Source organism: Phaseolus vulgaris, chromosome 5 (assembly GCF_051622355.1).
Source record: "Phaseolus vulgaris cultivar YP4 chromosome 5, ASM5162235v1, whole genome shotgun sequence".
NCBI classification, from domain to species: Eukaryota; Viridiplantae; Streptophyta; class Magnoliopsida; order Fabales; family Fabaceae; genus Phaseolus; species Phaseolus vulgaris.
This window is the reverse complement of record NC_143502.1, coordinates 42,416,908-42,439,718: the sequence shown is the minus strand read 5'-3', so window position 1 is coordinate 42,439,718 and position 22,811 is coordinate 42,416,908. Positions and strand designations below refer to the sequence as shown.

The following is a 22,811-nucleotide window of genomic DNA, read 5'->3' as shown; positions in this document are numbered from 1 at the left end:
AAAGAAACTAAAAATAAAAGATAATGTAACCTTACCTGGTTTGAATAGTAGATAAACTTAATCATAACCCACATCACACCAAAACTTTTATTATTAATATCTGACAATAAGTAGGCCTGTAATCTTTGTCCTTCATTGTCACAACATTCTCCAAACAACCTTTAGATTTTCTACATCAACAATCAAACAAAATTCAGATCCAAAAAAGGAATAAAAATCTATACCTCATCATCAAACAGATATCATAATAATACAAAAATTATCTTCTCTTCATTGTTAGAAAAATTTTAAATTGAAATTTATAGTATCATCGACCGATGATCGACCAGGTCGTTCATCGTCGATGATCGACCAGATCGTTCATTGACCGATCATCGACCAAGTCGATCATGATTAAAAATGATTTTTACTAATTTTTGTATTTAAGAATATTCGATGAACAAAACGATTTTCGTATTTAGAAATATTCGATGACAAAGCATTAAGAATTTTAAAATTTTAAATGTTTAACCCTAAGGATCAACATTTATTATGCGAATAGATAATAATAAAGCAGATTAAAATATAGATTTTAGTATATATAAGAAGTTACTTAAAAAAATTATAAGAATATACTTATTATTATTATTGACTATTTATGAATTTAACATAGTTTATACTCTATCCAAAAAGAATTATTAAATAATATGTCTCATTAAAATTTAAAAAGTACATATATAGTTTACTTAATAGTAAAAAATATATCAATGAAACATTTGTAGTACTTTTATTCTTAAAAAAAACATTCTTGTAATTGTTATTTGACAACACAAGCATTTATTTCACACTTCCTCTACATTTATTTCACTTTCTCTGCCCTGTCCTATCACACTACAGCTTTTGCGAAATTAATTATCTAACTTTTCATTCGAATCAATTATTTTTAAATTAATTTTGACATGTATTAATTACACAGTATTTAATTATGTAAATCAATTTTACTTAACTTTAAAATAATCGAACAATAAATTATTGGTGATGGTAATAAATAGTTTTTTATTCGTAAAAAAAATTAAGAAAGTTCCATTAATTTGTATAACAAAAATAAATTGCATAGATAAAATAACATATAAAAAAAAATTGGTTACCAGATTTTAAAACCTTTTTAATTGATTAATAAGTTATCCGGAATTTTTTCTCATAACACTGTTAAAAATAAAAAAAAATTATCAAGAAAGAAAATACAAAAAACTTAAAATAGAAATTAACGAAGAAAAATACAATCACTTTTTTATTAGTTCAATTCTTTCGAAATTTATGTTCAGATGTAATCATAACAATTTTAATGAAATTGTTTCATAATCTTAAAACTCGTATTATATCACATTAAATAATACAATCATTCAAGAATTTTTTAGAAAACTAAAGAAACTACACAATCATGTAGAACTCTATTACATAATAAAAACATCAAATCTATATGTATTGGAAAACAAATTCAAATCATGAAAGATATACAAATATATCACTTTTGTAATAAATATTCTATAAAGATAAAACAAAGAAATTATACAATGATTTCATCGATATCTTTAAATAATTTTTTTTATAAAGTTTGTTAAAGAAATTCTTTAAGTATTTTTTAAAAATTATTGAAAAAAACTACTTGATTGTAATGTATTCAAATTTTGTTAATTTTAGATTTTTAGGAACTTTTTAATATAAAATAAAATAACATTGATCTAATATATTTTGTTTAAAATAGTTAATTATATTATTTATAATTGAATCTAAAAAGTTAATATAAACTATTCAAGTGATTATCATATATTTTTAATCTATAAAATTACAAAATCAATGGCCTTGTGTAGAAATTAGATTAATTTTTATTGAATTTTTTTAATATAGTCTCACATAAGATTAGAAAGTTTACATACATTTTTTTCTTTAATTTTTTAAAATATTTTAAAAAAAATTATGATAAAATCTTAAATTTTAAAAATAAACATTCTTTCACTTTAATAATATCATTTCAACAAACTTAAAATCAAAATATTAACACCATTCTATAATTTGTTTTGAAAAGTTCAATAATACAAATAACATTTTTCATAAATAAATTTGAATTACACTTTACAAGGAGGAGAAAGAAAGTATTAATATGTATTTATCATTAAAAAAATTAAAAATAAAGGACAGAACAGTATCCGTATACTTAGGAGCAGAACATGTTGACTAATATGTGACATACGATATTAAATAGAGGTGACATTTGAGAATACGAAAGAATTTAATGTCTAATGTGGAATAATGGGTTGGATGCAAATACATTATAAATTAAATTACATACCGACACAAATAAAATAAATAAATGAATACAAGGTAAACAAATAAAAATAATAATTAAATACTAATGAAAACATATATTCTATTCATACTTTTATAACATTAAAATAATTTTTAAAAATATATATAATTTTTTTAAAATATTAAAATACCTCAATTTTGTAAGATATATATAATTTTATAACAACAATGTTACAAAATTATGAAAAATGATACTTTCACCCACCAAGTTGTGTTTAGAAATAAATATGTCTAATAAATAATAAATTTAAAATTAAATTATATAAAAAATATTAAAATAATAATATTGAGAGTTGTAATGAAATAATATAAAACAGTGAATTATTAATGTAATATTATCTATTAAATAAATAAAAAATATTTGATTTATTAAATAATAAAATAAATTACATAAAAATATATAAAAAAGAAAGTTACGTAATTATGTATAAATACAAATGTATAGATATAGATTAATAAAGTAATGTAATTGAAGAGTATCTGACATGTCTTGCTTGCACAACCTTTTCCTTTCCATTATTACCACTGTACCTTACTACATCTTTCATTTTCCTTTTTCTCACTTTTTTTTAATTTTCCTATTTTTTCTTTTTCTGTCAATAATTTTTCACAGTCAACTCAGGTGAGAATGGTCGTTGTGGCATGTTGTTGGGCCCTGTTGTTTTAAAATAATTTGGTTAAATTTTAAAATAATAATAATAATTTCAATTCAAAGTTACTGGCTGAAAGTTATTATAATATTTATCTAGTAAAATATATTTCATAAAAAAGCATTCAAAACTACCAGCATCAACACAGTTTCTTTAAAGTAAGAGTAATAATTAGGAGAAAATGTTGTCATTTTTTTAATTTAGAGGGACAAAATTAAAAAGTGAATATACCATGGAACTCTTAATTGACAATTTATGAGCCTATTTTATGAACTCATCAAAAAACTAAAGTTAGCTTCTTAAAAATATATTAAAAAGAAAATTGATATTTTTTTTTCATGCGATGACAGATGATTGTTGTTACTTATTTAACATGAAAACTTTGAAGTGTTAATCTAGCTGAGATGTCAAGTTGCATAGTGATACCTAACATAAAAATTTGTATAAAAAAAATATATATATTAAAAAAAGTAACCGTTTAAAAGAAGAAAAAAAAATCACAATCAAACATCTCTAATAATTTTTTTAACAAATAAGTTATTAACTAGCGTATAAATTATTTAACTATTTTTTAAGCACGCACATAATATAATTAAGAGGGTGTAATGCGTTTTATTTATTTCTTTTTATTTCAATTCAAAAGTAGGAGATGCAAGTAAAGTAAAAAATTACTACGATGTCTACTTTCCATAATTTATTCCTACATTTCACACACAAATATATATGGATAAATTTATATTTGAGTAAAAGTGACTTTAAAAAAACTCTTAAAATAAATTTATCAAACAGTAAATTTATAATAAAATTTGTGTAAAAGTAATAGTAATTATAATACATAATGTTGCATTTTTTAAAAAAGCAAATAAAGGTGAAAACATGATACAATTGTTTTTTAATGGATGTTGAGATAGTAATTCCTCTTGATTAAGATATCCTTTCTTTTAACTCCTCATTTTGTGTATTTGGTCTTTGGTGTTTTTATTCTGAAAAGAAAGTGTATCCGTAAAAGGTTTAACTGGTTCACAAAAGTATTTGTTAATCAGATATAATAAATGTTGTAATAATAACACATATTTGCATTGTGCATATTTACATGATCTTATTAGACCCTTTTATTATTTGATCATTATTAACATTATCTAATATTTTGTACGGTTTAATTTATGTTCGTTTGTATTTATCTTACTTTTATTTTGTTTTTCTTATAGTAGGCAGTTAATATGGATCTAGATATTGATAAGTCTTCCACCTAGAAGTGTAATGATAAGTTTCATAGATCGATAAGTCTTATGATCGTTTGTTCCTTAGCGATACAATATATATATATATATATATTACAAGAAAATCATTAAATCAAAATCAATTTTAGAGATAACAAATAATTAGTTGCTATAGTGACTAAATTAGAGACCATTTTAAAAACTAAAAAAATATTGGTTTCTAAATTAGTTCATATTAGTGATGAATAGTTTCTAAATTGGTATCTAACTAACTATCAAGATTTTTGCTACAAAATTTAGAATCTAAATAATTAGTTGTTGAAACTTTGGTAACTAATTATATATCAATTTAGAAACTATTTATTAATATTAAAAACTAATTTAGAAACTAATAATTTTTTCTTAAAATATTTTTTAATTTAATTACTATAACAACTAATTATATTTTATTTTTAAAATTGATTTTTATTTGATAATTTTCTTATATAACTCTACAAATTCAAGAAAATAAAAGATGAATTCATACGAGGATGAGCATGTTTTGCAAGAAAACTATGATAGTACTTTTTAGGTGAGAACATTTGTTGTAATTACTGTTTATACACAGTAACATGTACGAATGCACGACAAAAATAAAATGAAATTTTTCAATGTTACTCATTTTTTTTGCAAGAAAATCATGAAAGTACTCTGTCACCAGATTCCAACTAAAACACACTATACCAGGAAAAGTGAGTTTATAGAACTTATATTCTATAAATGCATGAATAGGAATTACACCACCAATTCCATTAAGTAATGTGTAAATATCTATTAAGTGTTTTTTCAAGTTGTGAATTTTATTTACTTTTTTGAGTTCGTAGAATTCAAAAGAATAGAAAAATATTACGACACTTTGATAATGATTTATAACATTATTCTTTTACTTGTGTATTTAGTTGACCCGTTGTTATAAAACTTTAATCATAAGCCTGTTCGTTAGATGTACTTTTTATGAGATTCTATTTGTGATTTTTTATAAATATTTATAGAAAAATAAAATTATCTTAAATTTTATTATAAGTTAAAATAAAAATATACATTTTAGAAAATTAAATTAAAATCATTGTTATCAACATAAAAACTGGTCACTTTCAAATTTAAAACATTCTTTTATGAAAAGAACAGGTGCAACTTTTACTGTTGACCAATAATATGTTATCCAAGCTTTTAAGGCCTTAATATGTGAACAAGAATTTTATCTCCTCCTAAGTATACTTGTCTATAATATCTGGTTGAGAAATTTTTTTATGACTAGTTTATCAAATAAGATTTTATGGAGTTAATTGAACTCGGTCTTTCTGATTGAGATGATAAGACTTCCACAAACACATATAACCATTAACGCTTAAATCAATGTCAATGAATTTAAATTGTCATTAAAAATTAGGTAATGCAACTATAAGTGTGATTTATTCCACTAAACAAACGCAATAAGATAAATCTATTAAAATAATATAAATAACACACATTCTATTGAACAAGGTACGTCATTATCACTGTACACATGTCCTAGTACCGAACACCTTCTTTACTGACTTGAGCGTCAGAGAACCTTCTGCAGATACCCCTATTTGACATTCACCCAAGACTGAGAGTCAAAGGAATAACACCAATGCGAAAAGGATCTCAGTGAAACCCTAACAACCTGTCCAAAAAAAGGAAGAAGACAAAAACTTTAATAATTATCTAGATCTCATCTTCTTAACAATACTTCAAACCCATAATTTAGTATTATTAAAAAATATGCTATCAAGTATTCCAAATCTAATAACGTAAATTTTTTATCTAGTTCTTCGTGGACATTAGAACAATATATTAATTTAAAGAATAAATTGATTGATATTAAGTATTTAATGTTCTTGTTTTTATTATACATATTTGTTGGGTTAGTGATAGTCACGGGATCACATCTAGAAGTAGTCTTTGTCCTAATAAATTAAAGAAAACATGTCAGAAAAAAAACTGTGTTTGGCAAATTAAATTTCTGTTTGTGTTAATGTTGTTTGGGTTAAATATAATTTTAGTTTCCTGTTTAAATTTTTTGTTATAGTTTAATTTTTGTTTAACATATACATGTAATTAACGTTCTTAAAATATTTTATTTATAATGTTCAATTAAGTCTAAGACTCAAATGCTCAAAAGATGTTTCTTATGTGACCAACTTTTAATGAAAATAAAATCATGACTTATCTTTTCTTCAACTTCTAACACTATAAAAAAGTTATTAAATAATAATTAAATTTAAAAATAAAAAATAATTAATTATAATATTAATTAAATTATATATTATTTTAAAATTAAAAAGTTATTAGTATTTAAAATAATTTTTATTATTAATAAAATTTATATTGATATTTAAATTAGTTATGAAGTTTTAACTACTAATATTTTATATATAACCCTATAACTTAAAATAATTAAAATATATATTTTTTACTTAGAATTTTTCTTATCTATACTTATACAAACAAGTATATATATTGCCATGTCATGAAAAATGTCGTTTTGGTCCGCTAGCAAGCAATCCATAAAAAAATTAAAATTATTTATTTTTTAAAATTAATTTAAATAAATTTGGTTCAAAGATTAAATGTACTAATAATTTAGTTTAAAAATTCATACTTTTATTGTAGTATTAGAGAAATATTTTTTTAATTAGGTAACAATATTAAAAGACATGTAATTTGATTGTTTAAGAGTATTAAAATCCTTAGATATTCAATGCTAAGAATTGAAAACTTAAATTTTTAATAATTTTTATTTTTTTCCAGAAAAACTACTTACCAATTTCTCACCAATGACACGTTGTTGAATTGGTAGGACAGGATATGGTGAGTCCTATATGCAAAACCCAATCCATTTTTTCATCTTAAATTTAATGTTTCTTCCAGCATTTAATGAATGTTAAAGACATTCTTTCATTTAAATTATTATTTTCATGATTTGTTAAAATTAATTATCTTATAATTATCAGTTCTCAATTATTGTCTCTTGCTTCATTTAGAATTCGGATACAACAAAATGAATGTGTCTCTTGTTCTTATATATTTTTTACTTAATTTTAATAGTTGTATTTTTACAAAGATAAATTATATGTACTGTTTGGCAAAAGTTAACTTATAAAATGATTGATGAGTGAGTTTTTTTTTTCATAAACTAACTGCTATTTGATTAATTTAAAATTAATAATATAATTTCAAAAAAAATCATTAAATAAAAATTAATTTTAGAAATCAAAATAATTAGTTATTATTTATAACCTAAAAAGTTTATTAGTATCTGAAATAGTTTTTATTATTAATAAAAATTTATAAATTAGTATCTAATTACTAGTTATTAAAGTTTTAACTATTTTCTACTTTAAATTCTAAATTAGTATTTATTAATCTTTTAGAGACTAATTTAGAATATAAAATATAATAAATCTTAGTAGTTAATTTAAATAGAAATTTAAAAATTATTTTATAAATTTTTATTAATAATAGAAATAACTTAAATACAAATAATATTTTAATTTTTAAAATAATATATAATTTAATTAATATAAAGATTAATTACTTTTTATCTCTAATTTTTGTTACTATGATTTTGTTTTGTTGTAGTGTTTAATAGAAGTAAAAGTATTTGATAACACTAATCGATAAATTAATTATTAAATATAAAAGAATATAAAAAGAGATAATTAGTTAAATTTAGGAATATAAAAGTATAAGCAATAAAAGAAAAAATGTTTAGTTGGTGAGAATGGTAAGAAAAAGAAAAGAATTGAATGAGAGAGAAAAGTGGAGGCAGTGATTTGATGGGATTTAAGATAAATATACCGTTGAGCCTTAAATTCAACTGCCAAAGTTAGTTGGGTCTCTTCTCTTCCTCTCCCTTTATCTTATCTAACAGTCAATCCTACCAGTATTCATTTTTTTTTTTACATAAACAAATAAAACACAATAAATCACTATAAATATATTTAAATAACCTTAGCGAGTTCCTTCCTTTGTTTTTATATTCTTAAAGCCACCCCTTGCTACGTCTCTTTCTCTCTTATTTCCCACACACTCCACCATTTTTATCTTCTCTTCAAACACACACACACCATTTTCCATTCTTCATTCTTCCTTCTTCCTTCTTCCTTCTTCTTCACCAATGGGCGCTGACATGTCCAACAATCCACCTCCCTCTTCTCATGCCAAAGACTTCTTTGCCTCCCCAGCTCTCTCTCTCAGCCTTGTAAATTCTCTTCTCCATTTCTTTCTTTATGTATAACTACATGCTATAACTACATGTTTTTCGCTTTTTTTACACTGTTCTCCCCTCTCCTGCATTCAAGGCTGGGATTTTTCACCGCGCTGGCGTGGCGGCGGAGGCCGAAGCTGCCACTTCCAACATGGAGGTGGAGGAGTGGGAAGAAGGGAGCGGAGGAGGTGAAAGGCTAGAAGAGATTAGCAGCGAGAATTCGGGTCCCACGAGATCCAGATCAGAGGATGATTTTGAAGGAGAAGGTGAGCACGAGGATGGTGATGCTGATGCTGACGTCGACAGGAAGAGGAAGAAGAAGAGGAAGAAATATCACAGACACACTGCTGATCAGATCAGAGAAATGGAAGCGTTAGTATATATATACATAATCATATATAATCTCACTTTATTTTATGTTTCCTTGTATATATATATCTGGTGAGTTCACAAACATCATTAACACATTCCCCAGAAAACTCTTTACCAATGATTAAAATTTATTGAAAAATATACAAAATTTTATGGATTTATTATTTTCCTTCTTTTTAAGATGACTTTACAGTTCCCAACAAAGTATGATATAAAGGGTGTTGAGGTGAGTTTGGATGGAGGAATATGTACATTGATTAATGGGTGATGATCAATTTGCATTATACTTTTCTTCACTTTTTCTTTGAGTTTCTGCAATCCCTTCTGCATATACTTCCATATGCGTCTTCATTATTACTAGTTATACTAGAGAGGGAGAGAAAAGCCATAGTTAGTAATTCTTAATTGAAACTCTTTGGGTGGTTTTCTTTGAACATGTTATTAGATGTAAGCAGCCATTAATTTAGGGTCATCATTAGTGAGTATATGTATAACAGAAGGGAAGCATGTTGTGAAAGCTGACATGAATGTAATGTTATGCAGGCTTTTTAAAGAGTCACCACATCCTGATGAAAAGCAGAGGCAACAACTAAGCAAGCAATTAGGCCTTGCCCCAAGGCAAGTAAAGTTTTGGTTCCAAAATCGTAGAACCCAAATCAAGGTAATTACCTTAAATTTATTCATTCATGACTTACTCACAAAACCCGTTGACTCTAGTCCATTTTTTTCATAACTTTTTTCTCTCTCACTTTTCTACGTTGGTTTTGCAGGCAATACAAGAGCGTCATGAAAATTCTTTGTTGAAGTCAGAAATAGAGAAACTGAAGGAGAAAAATAAGACCTTACGAGAGACAGTAAACAAAGCTTGTTGCCCCACCTGTGGCGTGCCCACCACAAGCAGAGATGGTGCCATGCCAACCGAAGAACAACAACTACGTATTGAAAATGCCAAACTCAAAGCTGAGGTTTATTGTTAATTTACGTTCTTATCATCAGTTTTATTTAAAATTTCAATGCTCAATGTAGAATTTGAAAAGTTTATTGTAAAATTATTTAAAGAAACTATATCTTTATCTGAAAAGCAGCATATATTCACAAAACTTTACACCCGTGTTTGTAGGTAGAGAAGCTCAGAGCAGCTTTAGGGAAATACGCACCTGGGTCAACGTCCCCTTCGTGTTCTTCTGGCCATGACCAAGAGAACAGAAGCTCTTTGGATTTTTACACTGGAATTTTCGGAATTGACAATTCAAGGATAATGGATATAGTGAACCAAGCAATGGAGGAACTGATTAAGATGGCTACCATGGGGGAACCATTATGGCTTCGTAGCTTCGAGACTGGTCGCGAAATACTTAACTACGACGAATACGTTAAGGAGTTTGCAGTTGAAAACTCATGCAGTGGAAAGCCAAAGAGATCCATTGAAGCCTCAAGAGACACTGGAGTTGTTTTCGTGGATCTCCCTCGACTTGTCCAAAGTTTTCTAGATGCGGTAAGGATAAGATATAACTGATGACAAAACAGTTATAACTCATTTAACTATATGCATGTATACTATGATGTCTGAATTTTTTGCATGATTAACATATATAATCTTGAAGAACCATATGAATACTATGATGTCTGAATAATGAAGTAAACTTTTTAATATATCAAAGCTTGTCTTAAAAGTACTTCATGATTACGTTGTGGGTCAGAATACTATTTCTTTTTGACTTGTGAAAGATATTTGTTATGCATATATATGTATATGTCTTGCAGAATCAATGGAAAGAAATGTTTCCGTGTTTGATATCTAAGGCGGCAACTGTTGATGTTATATGCAATGGAGAAGGTTCTAACAGGAATGGTGCAGTGCAACTGGTAAGAGGAAAATGTTATTACAGTTCTTTTTTTTCATGGTTTCTGTCAGTAATAATTAACTCTCCCTCATCAAACACTGAATTCACCGTACCACAAACTGCACACTGATTTTTTTGTAATAATAACACGATACTAATGTTATGAAAGTGATGAACTGCTCGTGTTCCACGTGCCTGCAAACTATGTTTATATTATATTAAATTCACCTGACCCCACTTAATGAATGGTTTGATATAAAAGTTATTATGATTTTAATATAATATTTTATTATGAAAAAGTAGTTAAAAAAAGTTTAGGGAGTCACGGTCAATCGTTTTCATTGAGCCAAATGTTTTAAATAAAATTTATTTCCCGTTTCATTCGAGAAACAACGCTTCAAACGTGGATTTATTAATATGGAAATTTATTTTCTCAAGTGGTCCACGTCCACCCATTGCAAACAACAGAAGATGTGGTTTGGAGTTATTTCCGTACATTTTGTCTTAAAGTTCTGAATGTTTAAGGTAAAAAAATGAGTTGCATGAGTAAACTTACGCTTCCAGTTGCAGAAATTACGGTTTCATAACTCCATGCATTGGTCTTTTGGCACCTTTTAAAACACGACCTTTATTTATATAACACAAAGCATAGACAAAAGTCGAAGAAAGTTTTAAAAAGACAGTAACATAATACACTCAACTACCATTTATAACTGTTGCCAATCTTATCCAATGTGTGTCTCCAGCTGGAATCTCTCTCTCTGTCTCTTTCTCTTACGTGTCCTTTCATGAAAAGAGTTTTTCCTCTACAATGCTAAATGCCAACAAAAAAGCACATAATCAGTGTTTTATAATCAGTGTGCCCCATAATATAAAACACATGAACATAGAAAGACGAGAATGACCCTGTTCAAGTTCTAAGATGTGGACACTGGAGAGTGAAGCTTTAACCCAGGAAGTGCTAAAAGTTTTAATTTTGACAAGAAAACTCTAAACCTTAATTTTGTATTGGGTGCAGATGTTTGCTGAGCTCCAAATGCTCACTCCAATGGTGCCCACAAGAGAAGTCTATTTTGTCCGTTTCTGCAAACAGTTGAGTGCTGAACAGTGGGCAATCGTCGATGTATCCATAGACAAAGTAGAAGACAACATTGACGCATCCCTCGTGAAATGCAGAAAACGCCCATCTGGCTGCATTATTGAGGACAAGTCCAATGGCCACTGCAAAGTATGTACAACAAATCAAGTCATATATTGATTCACACTTCTCTTACATTCGGACCCATAAAAATTTCAACCTCAATATTTTGTTTTTAGGAAAACCATTGGTCATTGTAGTCGGTGCAAAAACTAATCATGAGAAAAATAAAATAAAATCAACGATGGGTACAAACACTAGGTGTTATGTTACCTGCTGCTGGTACCATTAGGAACTTTGTCGGTGGACATTATGTGAATTAAGGATGAGTGAAGCAAAGCAATAAGTTATGTTAATAAAATAAAGGAAGATAGTAATTAGAAAAGTTGGTGAAGTGGATTTAGAGTTATTGAAGAAAAAAAGGTAATAGAGACTAGACTAGACTACGTATTGATCTTTGTTCTGTCTTTAGGTAATATGGGTGGAGCACTTAGAATGCCAGAAGAGTGCAGTTCACTCTATGTATCGCACCATTGTGAACAGTGGCCTAGCCTTTGGAGCAAAGCACTGGATTACGACTCTGCAACTTCAATGTGAGCGTCTAGTTTTTTTCATGGCAACTAATGTTCCCATGAAGGATTCAACCGGTGAGTAATCAATTCTAACAAGTTACCCTGTTAAATTCTACTTTACTAAAGAGCATCTATAAATAAAGAGTGTTGCATGACAAAATGTTGATTAGGTGTTGCCACATTGGCTGGGAGAAAAAGCATTTTGAAGTTGGCACAAAGAATGACATGGAGCTTCTGCCATGCAATTGGCGCGTCAAGCTTCCACACATGGACTAAGGTTACAAGCAAAAACGGGGAAGACATAAGGATAAGTTCTAGAAAGAATTTGAACGATCCTGGTGAACCTCTTGGGTTGATACTGTGCGCTGTTTCATCTGTATGGTTGCCAGTCTCACAAAATGTTCTGTTTGATTTCTTGAGGGATGAAACACGCCGAAGTGAGGTACCACTCTTGTCTTCTTCCTTCTCAAATTGATTGGCTAAATTTGCTGAACTTATTATCATATTGTCTCAGTGGGATATCATGTCAAGTGGTGGGACAGTGCAGTCCATTGCAAATTTATCCAAAGGACAAGACCGAGGCAATGCCGTTACCATTCAAGTAAGTTGCTTCGGTTCAAATTTCAATACTTCACGAAATGAAAACTGCCTTTAGATCAAACGATGGTGCTGAGTGAAATATGGGATTCTTTATTTGACAGACAATTAAATTGAAAGAAAAAAGTGTGTGGATACTACAAGATAGCTGCACAAATCCTTATGAGTCAATGGTGGTATATGCTTCTGTGGACATTACTGGTATTCAGTCCGTGATGACAGGATGTGATTCAAGCAACCTTGCCATACTTCCTTCGGGATTCTCTATTATTCCTGATGGCCTCGAATCAAGGCCATTGGTGATTACTTCAAGGCAGGAAGAAAAATATACCGAAGGAGGATCCTTGTTTACAATGGCATTCCAGATTCTGACTAATACATCTCCCACAGCCAAGTTAACAGTGGAGTCTGTGGACTCAGTCAACACTATTGTATCTTGTACATTGAGAAATATCAGAACAAGCTTACAATGTGAAGAGGGTTAGTCAAAATCAGATAATCAATTGATAGAGAGTCATAGACTATAATTAGCAGTGATAATCTTAGGCTCTCTATTTCCTTTTTGGATGGTATTCGGTTTGGCAAAAATAGCTTGCGTTTGTTTTATTCATTATTCCATTACCAAGGAGGCTTTGGTCGAGTATGTATATCTGTATCTGCAGTTCTATAGGTAGAAAGAGGGACAAAAAGCTTTTAGAATCTAGATTTTAACTATGGCGTGTATAGAATTATCATTTATTAATACCTTATGCAGTTGGTTTTTTTTGTAGCTATTTTGATTATTCCTGCCTTATATGGTTGGTTTGATGGCTCAGATTTCGAATTATCCTCTAAAAACGGAAGAGATATGATAAGTTATTTGACACCGAAGTTCTGCTCTAACAATGTTCTCATCTTTTAGACAACCTTCATGAAGCTGTAAGTTTCATGTTCATGTAGGAAGCAAACTCACGTCACTGTTTAGAGGTTGATAAAACCATTTCATGATTACAAAAAGGTTGATAAAACTTAAAACCAATCAAGTTTAAAAGACAGGACTCATCGGAATAAAAAGAATGGATGTGATGAGTTTCAACTTCAGAAAAATAATAAATTTTCAGAACGTTACTTCAGCACGCAGAGGTGATCAGCAAACGTAATTAATATTTTACCAAGATCACTGCATTTGATCCACGTATTTACATGGCAAATATTTAAGAGCTTTCATTTAGTTGACTATCAGTACTACGTGTAAAATTAATTAAAAGAAGAAAAAAAGTCTTCCTTTCTTCAAGATGAGCAATGAGTTGGATAAGCTACGAGGAATGGAAAAATTCAGAGCTCAAGGGGGAAGTTATGTTGTAAGACCGTATTAACATTTGAATAAATATTGCAAAACGAAAAAGAGTGTTCAGAAAAACCTTAGTGATTTTTTCAATGTCGTGGGAGAAGATCGCGGAAGTGCGGCGGAGACCGGATCTATTCTAAATTTGACGTGCATTGGGAAGGTTCACTTCACTTTCTCTACTTTTCTTCTTCTCCGCGGTATTCTCCACTCAGTTGCTCCGTTTCCAACGACCAGTTAATAAAATGTGCCACGATTTCAATTGTTGTGAAGATGCAAGAGATTCTTGGTTCCTCTCCCTCTCCCTATACAAAGAGAGATTTCGTTCTCACTTTCATTCACTTATCCTCACTCCTCTTCCTTCCTCTCACATTTTCATCTTCCTCTCTTATTCTCACCTCATTTATTCTTTTCTTTTATATCCTGAGAGACTTGCCCAATACACCTCGGACAATAATTTTATTCGTGTTTTAAACCTTATTTACTACAAGTTAAACTCAAGATATTATGATGGAAATTTGGCCATCAGAATCCTAATCGAACATTTCATCACACACTTGCCTGTCACAGCAAGTTCTCAAAGATAACAACAATGCCATAACGCCACATTTGAATGGAAGATTGATCAAAAGCCAAATGAGACATTTCATCAAACATTCAGAGTGTGCAATAAGCAATAAAATCGCTCACGATAACAGAGTTAACAAGAATCATATCTCAAATTGATTTCGATTGCACCAAATTCTGGACTCCTAGTCCCAGCAAGTCCCACTCTCGTTTTGTATGGAATTAAACGAGAAAACTTCCTGAATTCTCTCAATCCTCTGAACTATCATCGAGCAAGGATAATCAATTAAAGAAAACGACGATTATATATGATAGCCGTAGCTAGAATGATAAGAATTGCACATAGACAAAGAGTTGCACCATGGAAATTACAACACATAAAGACGAAAGCGAAAAAAAGAGGATTGGATAAAATACGCGTGAGGGAGTGAAATTGAGGAGAGTCTAGGGCTGAGGCTGGGATTCGAAAGGAATGGCAAGCTCTTCGGGCTGGGAGGGTTGGACGGAGGGCCTTTGGGGAGCTGGGAGGGCGAGAAAAGTCTTGGTCTTGCTGATGGGCCTGGTCTTCTGGAGTTGGACAATGTCTCCCACTTTGAATTGATTATCTGGGTCGTGGGCCTGGTACTTCTTCTTCTTCCTGAAGCGCCTCTTGTACTTTGGGTGAACGGCCACCCTGACCACCTCCACTGCCACCGTCTTATCGCTGCTGGAGCAGACAACCTTTCCCTGCATTGTCTTCATGGCCTTTATTTGGGGCACGGAAGACGGGGGTGCCCATTGGGGCCTCGCCACGCCGGAATTGGGTTTGGAGAGAAGGTTGTAGCCATGGGCGTGGCCGTTCAGAAATGGAGTTGAGAGCTTCGATGGGAGCTGAAGAAGCCACATTTCTTATCCCTTTCTTTCTGTCAATCACTCTTTCTCTCTACTTTATATTTTATCTCCTTATCACTCTCCCTCTCTCTCTTACATCCCCAACTCCCTTCCTTTGTAACCCAATATACATGGGCCTAAAGCCCAAACAGCGAATACCTTGTTGGTTGATTCTCTTGGTACTATACCATTTTTCTTCACATGCACCCACCAAGCTTATAATATGAATTGAACTTTAAGCCTAACTCAATCCCATAAAACCGGCTCGTGGAGATGAGGTTTGCACCCACTTATATACAATCAATTGTCCTCATCTCTAGTCGATGTGAGATCTCCAGCAGCTCCATCAAACCATTCCAGATATGGAAATCCAGAACTCAGAACTAACTTCTGGATATGGAAATCCAAAACTTAGAAAACACTTTTGAATATGAATATCCAGAACTCATAGTTTACTTCTGATGTCCATTCAGAAACTTAAATGAGAAATAAAAATCACTTTCTGGATTTTTATATCCGAAAGTCGTGATAATGACTTCCGAATTTCTGCATTTGTAACCATACATGCAAGCTTCTGGATATCGGGATTCGGTGACATCTCTGCTAAAAAAAATGAAGAACGAACATGGTGGTTGGTTTCTTACCTCAAAACAATCTACATCGCAATTAATAGTGAAAACTTCCCACCATCACCACAACAACCACTACACCAACGCACACCAAACACTTATCTACAACTTATTTTTTTCAAAACAAACAAGACAAGGACAATATTGAGTTTACAAATTTATGTTAGGTGCATATAAAAAATATATGGTGTAGGAAGAACTACCTACCTTGTTTATATGGTACAACCATTGGTATATTGTTTCCTTAAAATGCGTAAAAAAATGTTTTATATATATCCATGTTAAGCAAATATTTCATCATTCTCATTGCCTTCTTATTATTTAGTTAAATTTAATTGAACTAGATTCCAGTTTATAAATTATTAAACTCTTAATAATAGTTTTGTTTCTATAAATATTTAAAATTTGAATTAATTAAGCGAAAGAATAAACTAATCCTATATATAAAAAAACGTGTGAAAAAATCTAATTGAGTTCATTGGCAAGATGCGTCCGTCAATTTTTGTAAACTCTAACGTGTGTTTAAACTTAAGAAATATAAGAGGATAGGGTTATCCATCTGGAAACCACGTGGCATATCATGAAAGACTTTCATAGTATGCACAAAGAACTGAAGATGAGCACGTGGCAATTAGATGAGATTCTTGTAACATATCAAAACCAATGTGACTGTGTGTGTGATGTTTGAAGCACAAAGCACAACATGGCTTCTCTGGCAAGCTCTCTTTCAAGCCCTCAAAAGAGTTTCAGACCCAAGAATTAAGACTATTAAACTATTTGAAATCGAGATTAATAATAATTTATATATTTTTTTTTAATTATATGATTTTAAAAATAAAATCGTGACGAATTATCGATCTTTAAAACAAATAATACCTCTTAAATACAATACAATGATTCATCTTAAGAATGTTATCTCGTGAACTTGAGTTCGAAAGACTATGAATTCTAAATCAATATGCATGCGAAGAAGTAGTGTAGTACAAAGGCATTGAAATCAATATTGGATAGTTTCAGCTGTATATATGTTTAGGAGTGGCTACAATAAGATTTTGTGCACTTACACAACTTAGTTCCATTAAAAATGCAAACTTATAACTCCCTCGTTGACAAGGATTTGCAGAGCAAGTTCTTCTATTTCCATTCACAAAGAGGGTGGTTCCACCCTGCCACTGCTTCAGCTGACATTCTACCAATGAAGAAAGGTCCACAACTTCCACCAAAGCTAGGTCCTACTTCTATTAAATCATGTTTAGTTCTGGTCCAATAAATAGTGTTTGCTGTATAGTAATGATGATTTAGTTATTTTCATGGATAATGTAGCAGTGAGGGATGAATGAAACTCAAGAATGAAGATGTTTTAATGCAATTGATGTGATGAGTTAAGCCGATTGACCATAACAAACTCGATTTCCTTGGGATGATCCAAATTTACAGAAAGCAAATTAGAAGAAGTTGTATGTTACGCATATTGGCCTGTGACATGATCTCTACAACAACACTGTCACAGTCACATAAAGGAAGCGTGAGTTGACAGGTCATGGATGATGATGATATTGGTGCTAGGTATCGTCAAAAAACCACCACTCAGTAGCTACTACACTACAAATCCTTCTTATATCTCTGACCATGCTTCAAACCCATTCATTTTGCATGTTCATGTTCATTCCTATGTAAGAAGGAAAGAATTTATCAACAAACGCCTCTATCACTCTAATGCGCTTTTAATGACGTGATGTTGGGCTTCTCGAGACTCCCAAGTTCTCAAGATATGACATCTTCTTGTTGGTCACTACGTGAGGGAGTTTCTGTTGCTTTGGATCCTCGTCACTGTATAACTCATCTGGAATTGCAAAGGGGTCCTTCTTCAACGTTGACTCCTCTTGATCAGAGCCCCAACCCATGAAATCTGATAATGTCATTGAACAAGGTGCTTCACCACCACCACTACCCTTGTCTGTCTCTTCTTTAGCTGGCCTTGAAATTGAGTTCATTCTTTTTCCTGCTAACTGTATATTTTGACATTGAATTTGGAAATCTGCTTGCAGTACATCATCAATTCTTGAAAGAACTGTAAAGGCCAAACTTTCCAATATTCTTGAATAGCTTTCTAGAACAGCTTGCCCCACATCCTGCCAAAATAACAAATACCCCAACGTGTTAGTTAAACACAGTGAAACCATTCTATTGAATGGCCCTTCCAACGTTGCCAACACAAATTATAAAGGAATCCAAATATGCTCAGATACTATGTAGCACAGATACACGAAGATACACACGAAGATATGTATAATCTTTAAAATGTAGGATACAAAGACACGAATCTATATATAATAAGTATATCCGACACGGACACGCTATTTAAAAGGAGTATCCAAGTCTCATAGTTGTTATGTCTAAATCTTAAGATCAAACGAATCTCTTGGGAAGTTCATTGATTTTTTTAATCAGCTAGAGTGAGTGTGTACAGATATTGGAGAACTAAACTAAAGGACACGGTCTTACCCTGTTGTATTGGATTTTGCTTATATCCAATGCAGATTGAGGAAGGCCAGGGAAACGGTGCTTTAAGAGAAGTAAAATGGTTTCTGCTCTCTCTTCAAACAGCTCTCTTTTTTCGAAACTCACTGCAGAACCCCAACCAGATTTTCCATCTTTTTGGGTCATCTTCCGCGTCCAAATCACTATTGATGCTTCAAATCTATTCTTGAGATCCAGAATTTTATGCTCAGATGATAAGTCTATCGTTGACAGGAAGTGGTCAGGATCAAAAAATTCGACTGTTATACTCCTATAGATCGAGTCCCCTAGACTTGCTCTTCCATTCTGCAAATGAAGAAAAGGAAAAAAGAAATAGATTATGTAAATAGATGTCACAATCTTGCTCCAGACGCTAACTATAAGCTTCCTTTGGTTCTTTTTGTCTCACCTTGGGTAGGGAGTCAATGTAGCATTCAGGGATCTCAATTTCTGATAGAATCTGGGCATTTATTGCCATGGCTGCTTTAAGTACTTGATTCACACAATCTTTCTGATAATGCAGAAATTTTCTAGCCGAATCAGACAGACCGTCTGCAGGAACCTTAGGGGTAGGTAACCACCACTTATCATCATTTTTTTTCCTTCCACCGTCTTGATTTGAATCCTCTGAATCTTTTGACACATAATAGAACTCATTTTGATCTTTGAAGTTATCCAGACATTCCTGTTCATCATCACCAATTGCTCGGGATAATTAATAGTCAATTTAAACCTATAAGAGAATCATCACATTGAACTCAAGAGGTAATCAAGGTTAATGATCTTACAATAAGCATTGCATCAAGCTTGCGCAAGGCAGGGATATTCATGTGGAGATCCGTCCTTTGTCGTGTCGTCATAATCTAGCCAATGAAAAATCAGGCTCAATCATACAGATAGCAGTTATGTTATGATGATAGAAAGAACAAATACTATTTATATAGAAATAGACAGAAAGAGGGTTACCTCCATACTTGAACCATCCTTGGACTTTTGTTGTGAAGGAACCATTTCAACAACGTAGTCCGTGACCGATAGAAGCCAATCAATTTCTTTTCTCCATTTTGCTTTCCTTTCTGCCGGCATTGGTTCAAGTCGTTTTTGTTCACCGTAAATAGAAGCTGCAGTTTCAGTGAGATCAGAATAAGAATCATCACAACATATCATGATAAGAAGCTCTCAAAGAAAGAAGAAAGAATGCTATATTGCAAATGTTTCTTCATTGGACTTTAATCATAACTCAGAAGTTTGCAACCTCATATATAATAATGAAATGTTTTCATCACGAGGATCTCCAACAAAAATGCTGCTGCAAAAAAAGTCAACGTACCAGCAAGATTTGTAAAAGCATTTGACAGAGCCAAAGCGGACGAAACTCCCTTTCCACCACCGGACATGTCCTCACCCAACAGCAGTTTGGAAAATCTCTCCTTCATCTGTTCCATATCTGAATTAATCCCAGCCATGAATGTCAACTTTACAGACAAATCAGATAAAAGTGATGAACAGAATTTGATGGTATGTTATATGAGACATTTTGAAATTAAAGGAGAGTTGACTATGAATGATAAGGTGATTGTTAAATAGTAATGGTATTGACCTTGCAAGAGCTTCTCTTTGGCTTCCTTTGCTGCCATTTCTTCCTTGCTTACCGTCCTTGCTTTGGGAATCTTGTCTGAATCAGTGAGAGGCCTTGATCCTTGACTTCTTGATGAGGCTGCACCATCCTCTATAGGATCCAATTCGGTAGCAGTGTCAACGCTGAGGCTCTTGGTGTGCCTTCCAGCGCCCTCAAATATCCCTCTGAAGGTAAACAATTTGGTTTTGTGACCTTCCTGCTCTTGTTCTCCAGCTAGAACCATGTTTTTTTCTTTTTTTTTTTCTTTTTCCTAGCAAAGTTTAACTTTTAAGGTGCAAAGAAGTAGAACAAAACATGGGGTGTTCCAGACCCTGCAGGGAGATAGTGGAAGAGAAGGAAAGTAGCAGAGGGGAAGCCAAAGCAACGAATGAAAAGGGTGTTGTATTTTCTCTCTTTTTTCTTTTTGGAGTTGGTGAGTTTGAGAAAAGGGTGGAGGTTGTTTGTTTGTTTTTTTTGCTAGCCTTTCTTTTTTGAGCTGGGTTCTTTGAACGTGGGGTGCATGTTGTAAGAAATGGGTTGGGGTGAAGAGTGAGACAAACAAAATTTGCATTATTTTTTTTTTGTTAATGCAGCTTTTGCTTTGGTATGGCGAGGGAAAATTGGATGGTTGTTGATTAAGGTAAAGGTCAAATATAACTGAAGACCAGGGAAGACAGACATGCACCATTCCTTTTTTTAACAATCAAATTCCTCTTCTCTTACTGCTTTTCAACTCCAAATTCTTACTACTTCTGTGTTTCTATGTTCCAGTAACTATTACTTTGAATCTTACACTTCAAAGGAGAATGAAACAAACAATGTTTTAATGTCAATGGAATTTTCTTTATTATACTTGCTGAGTGATCAAATTATAGTGCTATTTCCTGTGCTGTCATGACAGCTATCTTACTGCACAATACAGGGATGCAGTTTTGTTCCAACACTCTGTAACTGCAACATTTAGAAAGGAAAACTCAGGGATTTCCTATGTAATTAAACTTTCACTCTAAAGTAAAATTAATTTTTATTTATTATGTTCTAACATATAATTTGGAACTTCCTTGTGTGTGTGAGATTGAAGGAGCAGTTCCCCCATATGTTTTTGCTGAAAAAAAGCAAAAGCGTGTGCACGTCTACACAATATCTGGAATATGATCATATAGATCTTATGTCTCTCAAAATATGATTGTCTACAGCTATACAAAATAGTAGATTATCAAATACCTATAAAAATTATTCAATATTAAAATATATTAGATATAGTCCTTATAGTTTGTTATATTAAAATATGGTGATTGTTATTATTTAAGGTGTTTAAGTTTCATAATAATGTTTAATAGAATTGTTTTTATAAAATCATTTATAAATATTTAAATTGTTTAAAATTTGATGTAGGTAATTATCATAATAATATGATGTTATTAAAATAGTATATATAGATCAAATTTAATATATAAAGAAAATAATTAAATTTTACTAAATTTAACACACATAGTGGGCTTCTAATCTGATTTTTTTCTCCACCAATAGATTAGTGACTTAATTCAACTTTTAATCTCTTTATTTGTGACCAATGTGTAATTTTGATTCTCCAATAAATAACAAACGTTGAGATTAGTGACTCTATAGAAAAACATTAATGGACCTTTGTGTTTTCTAGATCTGGATAAACACATTCCGCGTTTTCCCACACATTTTAGATGATGATTAGAAGAGTGAATTTTAAATAAGAACATTGAAAATGAAATCTTATTTTTTGGTAAACAAGTTTCAAGTCCTTTAAAAAAAATCAATATATTTTAATTCTTATAAAATGACTGATTTTTTATTTATTTTAGTTCCTGTAAGAAAAATTCTTTGCTTTTGGCTTTATACAATTGTAAATTATCATTTTTATACTTTTAATTATGTGAGACTTTATAAAAAACTGTAAACAAGTATTATCTTGAAATAAATATTACGGACTAGAATAATTATTTGAAAAGCTTCTCCTAATTTTTCGTGTTTTACTATTATTTATATTTGATTATTTGTCTTACTTATATTTGTTATATTTTTCAGTAGAATCATTTTTATTATGTATTTGTTATCGTTTAATTTAACTGTGATGAAATTTTTGCATATTTATGTTTAAACAGATTTATATATACTATTTTCTTAATTAATCATGAATCTTCCCTGATTAAGAGTGTGTTTAGATAAGTCCAAATTGCAGTAGTAGAAATTGTAACTATAAGTACAGAAGTGTATAAATATGAGTATGAGAATAGG

The 22,811-nt window shown here is 30.9% G+C and overlaps 3 protein-coding genes and 1 long non-coding RNA gene across 4 annotated transcripts; 2 read left to right on the top strand and 2 right to left on the bottom strand.

Moving 5' to 3' along the window:
- The first annotated feature begins 8,167 nt into the window (after positions 1-8,167).
- On the top strand, positions 8,168-13,785 carry GL2 (HD-ZIP IV family of homeobox-leucine zipper protein with lipid-binding START domain-containing protein). The gene is made up of 11 exons (XM_068644686.2): positions 8,168-8,483; positions 8,584-8,861; positions 9,405-9,522; positions 9,632-9,826; positions 9,982-10,356; positions 10,626-10,727; positions 11,724-11,933; positions 12,316-12,490; positions 12,586-12,857; positions 12,930-13,016; positions 13,117-13,785. Exons 1-11 carry the CDS (start codon positions 8,400-8,402, stop codon positions 13,495-13,497), a joined length of 2,277 nt encoding a protein of 758 aa, XP_068500787.1. The 5' UTR covers positions 8,168-8,399; the 3' UTR covers positions 13,498-13,785.
- A 1,404-nt stretch (positions 13,786-15,189) lies between these two features.
- On the bottom strand, positions 15,190-15,855 carry RPS17 (ribosomal protein S17). The gene has a single exon (XM_068644691.2). The coding sequence runs from the start codon at positions 15,786-15,788 to the stop codon at positions 15,348-15,350; it is 441 nt and encodes a 146-aa protein (XP_068500792.1). The 5' UTR covers positions 15,789-15,855; the 3' UTR covers positions 15,190-15,347.
- Positions 15,856-17,088: 1,233 nt separating this feature from the next.
- LOC137835934 (uncharacterized) lies at positions 17,089-18,473 on the top strand. The gene is made up of 3 exons (XR_016521192.1): positions 17,089-17,631; positions 17,729-17,968; positions 18,081-18,473. It is a non-coding gene; the product is annotated as an uncharacterized LOC137835934 (long non-coding RNA).
- LOC137835930 (rop guanine nucleotide exchange factor 12) lies at positions 17,794-21,115 on the bottom strand. The gene is made up of 7 exons (XM_068644687.2): positions 20,523-21,115; positions 20,253-20,369; positions 19,889-20,043; positions 19,711-19,785; positions 19,332-19,607; positions 18,908-19,228; positions 17,794-18,534 (listed from the first exon to the last, which is right to left on the bottom strand). Exons 1-7 carry the CDS (start codon positions 20,782-20,784, stop codon positions 18,127-18,129), a joined length of 1,614 nt encoding a protein of 537 aa, XP_068500788.2. The 5' UTR covers positions 20,785-21,115; the 3' UTR covers positions 17,794-18,126.
- Positions 21,116-22,811: the final 1,696 nt, after the last annotated feature.